Source organism: Vicia villosa, linkage group LG5, assembly GCF_029867415.1.
Source record: "Vicia villosa cultivar HV-30 ecotype Madison, WI linkage group LG5, Vvil1.0, whole genome shotgun sequence".
In the NCBI taxonomy this organism is placed as follows: Eukaryota; Viridiplantae; Streptophyta; class Magnoliopsida; order Fabales; family Fabaceae; genus Vicia; species Vicia villosa.
Genome location: NC_081184.1, coordinates 99,365,368 through 99,371,662, shown reverse-complemented (window position 1 = coordinate 99,371,662; position 6,295 = coordinate 99,365,368). Strand labels below are relative to the sequence as shown.

At 54.8% G+C, this 6,295-nt stretch overlaps 1 protein-coding gene across 1 annotated transcript; it reads right to left on the bottom strand.

Moving 5' to 3' along the window:
* Positions 1 to 4,557: 4,557 nt before the first annotated feature.
* Positions 4,558 to 5,544, bottom strand: LOC131605069 (uncharacterized). The gene has a single exon (XM_058877468.1). It carries the CDS (start codon positions 5,542 to 5,544, stop codon positions 4,558 to 4,560), a length of 987 nt encoding a protein of 328 aa, XP_058733451.1.
* Between the last annotated feature and the right edge of the window lie 751 nt (positions 5,545 to 6,295).

Sequence of the window (6,295 nt, the reverse complement as noted above, 5' to 3'; positions counted from 1 at the left end):
GTAGGTTAGCCTAAACGGAGTTTCGCCCGTGCTCGAGTGGGGGGTTGTCCTATATGCCCAAAGTACACTATGTAGTTCCTCGACCCAAGCTTTTTTGGCTTCGCCGAGTCTTCTTTTTAGTCCTCGGAGGATGACTCGGTTGGCTGCCTCGGCTTGCCCGTTCGTCTGAGGATGCTCGACTGAGGTGAAGTGTTGCTTCGTGCCGAGCTTGGTCACAAACTCTTGGAACTTTCTATCAGTGAACTGGGTGCCGTTGTCGGTGATTATGGCTTGAGGCACCCCGAACCGGGCGAGTATGTTTCGTTTGTAGAAACGGAGTACGTTTTGAGACGTGATCTTGGCGAGCGCCTGGGCTTCTATCCATTTCGTGAAGTAATCGACGACGACCACGAGATATTTATTTTGGTACGAGCCGACCGGGAACGGTCCGAGGAGGTCCATTCCCCAGGTGGAGAAAGGCCAAGGTGACGATAGAGATTTAAGTTCGTTAGGGGGAGCCAAGTGCATGCCGGCGTGACGCTGGCATTTGTCGCATTTACGGACATGTTCTTTGGCGTCTTGTTGCATGGTCGGCCAATAGTATCCGGCTCGGAGGGCTTTCCTCGCTAGTGATCGTCCGCCGAGATGCTGGCCATTGATCCCCCCGTGGAGCTCTTGGAGTATCTCAGATGCTTGCGAGGCGTCGACACACTTAAGGAGAGGGATGGAGAAGCCTCGCCGGTATAGTTTGTCCTCGATGACCGTGTACGAGCAGGCTCGTCTCTTGATAATTGAAGCTTCCTGCGCGTCGGCGGGTAGTTCGTCTTTGGTGAGGAAGTTATATACCGGGGTCATCCAGCAATGGTCGTCCCCGATAGCGAACACTTGCAGAGCTTGCGCGTTTTTGCTTATGCTCGGTCTGGGTAAGATTTCCTGGATTACCGACTTGTTTCCACCTTTCTTTCTTGTACTCGCGAGTTTAGATAATATGTCGGCTCGCGAGTTATGCTCCCGGGGAATGTGCTCGACGTTTACTTTTGAGAATTTTTTCATTTTCTCCCTGACGAGAGTGAGATATTCGGCCAGTGTGTCGTTCTTTGCTTGGTAATCGCCGCTGACCTGAGACGCGACGAGTTGGGAGTCGGTATAGATCATGACTTCGCGAGCGCCCACGTCCTCGGCAAGGCGTAGGCCTGCCAGGAGAGCCTCGTATTCGGCCTGGTTGTTTGACGTGGCGAAGGACAAGACCAAGGATACTTCGATGACGAGCCCCTCGTCGTTTTCTAGGATTATTCCGGCTCCGCTCCCCGAGTTGCTTGAGGCTCCATCTACGAAGATGGTCCATTTGTTTTCGGTGGGAGCCGGGCCGCTAGAAATTGAGGTCATCTCGGCAATGAAATCGGCGAGCGCCTGAGCTTTAAGCGCCTTTCTTCCCTCGTATTGGATATCGAATTCGGATAGCTCGAGGGACCATCTTAGCATCCTCCCGGCCATGTCTGGTCGGCTGAGGAGTTGCTTAATGGGTTGGTCTGTCCGGACGACAATGGTGTGGGCGAGGAAATAGTATCTCAGCCTCCTCGCGGCCGTTATTAGGGCCAACGCAACTTTCTCTATCTGCTGATATCGGGCCTCGGGCCCTTGTAGGGCTTTGCTCGTGAAGTATACGGGCTTCTGTCCGTCTTCCGTTTCTCGGATTAAGGCCGCGCTGACTGCCTCGTTCGAGACAGCCAGGTAGAGATATAGGGTCTCGTTGCCATCCGGTCGGGATAAGACGGGCGGTTTGGAAAGTACCTGTTTGAGGTGAGATAATGCCCGCTCGCACTCCTCGGACCATTCGAAGGTCGCCTCTTTCCGAAGCAACTTAAAGAATGGGAGGGCATGCTGGGCGGATTTTGCGACGAAGCGGGATAGTGCTGTGAGCATCCCGTTCAGTACTTGGATAGATTTTTTATTGTTAGGGGTAGGAAGTTCCGAGAACGCTCGGCATTTATCCGAGTTGGCTTCTATTCCTCGTTCGGTTAGGTAGAATCCGAGGAACTTGCCCGCCCGTACTCCGAAAGTGCACTTCTCTGGGTTAAAACGCATCTTGCAGGATCTGGCCTGCTCGAACACCCGTTCAAGATGTGCCGTGTGGTCGTCGTCTTCTCGAGATTTGACGATCATGTCGTCCATATATACCTCGAGGGTGTCGCCGATCTCTCCCCGGAAAACCTTGTTCATCATCCGCTGGTACGTGGCTCCGGCGTTCTTGAGTCCGAAGGGCATTACGTTGTAGTAATAATTGCCCGACTCGGTCATGAATGCCGTGTATTGCTTGTCGCATCTCGCCATGGGGATCTGATTGTAACCTGAATAAGCATCCATAAACGACAATAATTTATAGCCGGCCGAGTTGTCGACCAGCCTATCAATATTAGGCAATGGGTATGCATCTTTGGGGCATGCCCGGTTAACATCAGTATAATCAACGCACATTCTCCATTTTCCATTAGATTTTTTGACTAGTACAACGTTTGAGAGCCAAGTTGAATACTTGGCCTCGGAAATAAAATTTGCCTCTAAGAGGTCTTTTACAGCTTTCTCGGCAGCCTCCGCTTTCTCGGGAGACTGCCGACGCCTACGTTGAACTACTGGTTTTGCGGTCGGATTGATGGAGAGTGTGTGGCAGGCGACCTCAGGGTCGAGTCCGGGCATCTCTGCTGCGCTCCAGGCGAACAAGTCGGCGTTGTTCCTCAGGCAAGCTATAAGCTGCTTCCTCGGTGTATCCGGGATGTTCTTGCCGATCTTCACAGCCTTGTCGGGGTTATCACCCAGAGGAACGAGCTCGAAGTCCCCGTCTGGAATGGGCCGGATAGGGTGAGCTGTCTTCGGCTGCGTTTCTTCGCCATTCTTCAGCTCCTCTTCTGTGAAACGAGCGTCGAGGTCGACTGAGCTGACGTCTGTTGTCGTCTTCCGATCTTCAGGAGGGGATTTGTCTTCAGCCCTTGGTTTTTTGTTGGAGCTGGAGGGTGGGGAGATCAGCTCCAGTCCCTTTACTGATGCGTCGAATATCCTCCTAGCAGCTTCGATGTCGGCATTGACAGTGACTACTCGTCCTCTCTTCGTATAGAACTTCATCTTCAAGTGAACGGTTGAGGGGACGGCAGTGAGTTCTGCCAGAGTGGGGCGCCCGATGATGCAGTTGTAGAGGGTCTTGCAGTCTATCACCAAGAACCGTGTCTTGACTTGCCTGGATGCTTCCCCTTCCCCGAAGGAGACGAGCAGTTCGACGTAACCCCACGGCTTCGTGGTTGTCCCGTTGAATCCTTGGAGGTCGGATCCCACGTAAGGAGTGAGATGTGAGTCGTCCAGCTGTAGGGTTTGGAAGAGGTGGGAGTACATGATGTCGACCGAGCTTCCCTCGTCGACCAGGACCCGTCGGACGTCGAAGTTCGCCATCCTTGCTCGCACGAGCAGTGGGATTGTGGCGTTCGGAGCGTCGCCGGGTAGCTCCTCCAAGTAGAAAGTGATCGGTTCTGACCTCCCTTTGAACCTCCTCAGGGTCGGGGTCAGGTCCGTGGTGGCGCTGATCAACTCGTCGAACTTCCTTTTCACGGAGCCGATTGTGAGGGAGCCAGGGTCCCCGCCGTTGGATATCAGCATTGCTGTCGGGAACCCTTCCCAGACGCTGAGAGCAGATGTCACTCCGACCGAGGGTATGAAGTCTTCTGGTCGGGTGACGGATAATGCCACCTGCAGCGGCCTGGCATTCGGTGAGTTGCCCTCGTCGGAGTTCCGACGATCATTCCTTCTAGGAGGGTCTCCTCTCTTTGTGTACTTAGAAAGGTGACCCTCTTTGATCAGTGTCTCGATGGCGTCCTTCAGGTGTATGCACTCGTCCGTCAGGTGCTCGTGGCTCTTGTGATACTTGCAGTATTTGGACTTGTCGGTCCCTGGCCGGGAGGGATTCGACTTCGGGGGCCTGATGTTGGAGTTTCTGAACTCGGCGTTTACGCACTCGGCCAGGATCTTCTCCCGTGAAACTTTCAGGGGGGTATAGTCGTCGAAGCGCCCTGCTGGCCCTCTGCGTTCCTTTGTGTCGCGGGACCTGTCGTCCCTCTTTCTGTCGTTTGCTCGGGGCGCGGCGGACGGGTCTTGGCTCGAGCTCCGAGTAACGCCATTTCCCCTTGATGCTTTGACTGCGGCCGCTTCGCCTTCCTCGAAGGAGATGAAAGCCTGCGCCCTTTTTAAGATGGCGTTCATAGATCGCATTTTTTCGATCTTTATCGCTTTCCTGAATTCGCTGCCGGGGAGGAGCCCCCGCTCGAGGAGATACCTTTTCATGTAGTCGGTTGTCTCCACTTGGACGGCCTCCTTGTTGAATCTGTCGAGGTAGTCTCGGAGAGGCTCGTTGGTCCCTTGGACTACAGCTTCGAGGTTTGCCTCTGATTTCGGTTGACGGCGGGAAGCAGTGAAGTGACTCAGAAAGAGTTCCTTGAGCTCGGCCCAAGACTTGATGGAGTTGGGAGGGAGATTCCTGTACCAGGTCATTGCCCCCTTCCAGAGCGTGGTCGGGAAGATCCGACATTTGATGGAGCCTTAGACGACGTGATACTCCATGACGGCCTCCAGGTTCCTGATGTGGTCGTCGGGATCTGTAGTCCCGTCGTATGCATCCAAAGTCGGGGGTTTTTCCATTCCTCGGGGAAGGCGGGCCCTTTTAATGCTTTCGGACAAGGGGCTGCGGAATTCCTCCTCGTCGCTGGCGCTCGGAGAGATCGAGTGTGTGTTACGCCGGGCGGGTTCCTCCTTGCGAGGTTTCCTCCCCTTCCTGGCGAGCCTTCTTTCCTCTCTGTCGGGAGAAGGGCTCTCTTCCTCTGCGGGCTCAGGCCTCCGATTTTTCATGCTTTTTCGCAGAGGGGAGCGCGAGTAGGACCTTTGGCGGCGGGATCTTTTTGGTGGAGACCGAGAGGAGGATGGTGAGCGTCGGCGAGTCCTCCTAGGCGGGGAGCGCGAAGAGGAGGAACGCGATCGACGGTGTCTCCGCGGGGGAGAGCGGTGACGGTGCCTCTTCTCCAGTTTCTCAATCCGTTCGCCCTGGAGTCGGATGAGGCGGTTGGTCCGCTGCAGCTCTTTGAGGATGACGAGGGTCGAGGGGTCGGTTTCCCCATGGGCATCTGTAGCATCCCGAGTCTGCCGATGGTGAGTTCTCGGTCTCTCACGGGAACGGGTGGAGGAGGAGGCAGTCTGCCCGTCCCTGTGGTCAGTCTCGTGTTGGACGCGAGTCAGCGGTTGTTCAGGCTGGGTTTGGATCAACTCGGCGTTCCGATCGTTCCGAGCTGTGTCCTCTCCGTTGTTCTGAGGTTGGAGCTGCTCGGCCTCGTCATTCTGAGCCTGCTCGACGTGCTGAGGCGGTGGTCTTCTGACGGATTGGGGGGTCTCATGACCTGTCCTCCCATTCCTTTCAGCAGAGTGTCGTCGACCTCCCCGTCGATGCAGAGCCTGGCTGGATTCCTCGATCATGTCCGTAAGACGAAAAGGATCGGGGGTCGGGACGAGGACAGTGTTGTTGTTGTTACCGGCCATGACGATCGAAGGATGGATTAGCTTTGATCTTTGTTTCTTTAAAGAAGGGGAAGCTTGTTTCCCACAGACGGCGCCACTGATCGTACCTGATCAGAAGAATCGTCAAGGCCTGCTCGGATGCTGGTCTTCGTGAAGTGAGAGGGGGTGTACCTGCAAGGTACTCCGATGCCAAAGTGAGTAGATGAGCAAAGGAGAGCAAGTACTAGCTAAGGTTAGAAGAGAATGGAATACCTGACCCTCTAGTTAAAGAGGGTATTTATAGCCCCCAGCGCTGGGCCATGATCTCGCTATTGGGTTGGATTCCCAAGCCCAACTAGGAGACTGCCAGGTTTCCTGAGCGGAAATATCGGAGGTGCGTGCATGCCCTCTATCCTGGTTAACCGCTCCAAAGTTCCAGGGAGACGCGGTCTTTCAGGAGCCACGTGGAATCCGAGTTGTTCGGAGGGTTGAATATGAAGGAACCCTGCGCGGAGCAGAGTCCTCGGCAACGAAGGTGTTTGCGGGGTCGTCAATTCCGAGCATGCCGGGTGCTATATGTACCGAGGATATGGGGCAGCCGAGCACGCCTAAAGTGGGCATTCTAGGTGCGTAGGAGGGTCATGGAGGAACGTGGGCCTCTGAGGTTTACTGGGCCGAAAACTATGTCGGGCCTAACCTTGGCCCAGTCCAGAACAGTATCCATAAGAAGTGATCATGGTGGAGATTTTCAAAATGCATCGTTTGAAGAACTTTGTGAAGAACATGGTATCTC

What these genes read in the sequence shown, in the direction of transcription:
- LOC131605069 (XM_058877468.1), bottom strand. Translation starts at nt 5,544, where the DNA reads ATGGCCGGTAACAACAACAACACTGTCCTCGTCCCGACCCCCGATCCT.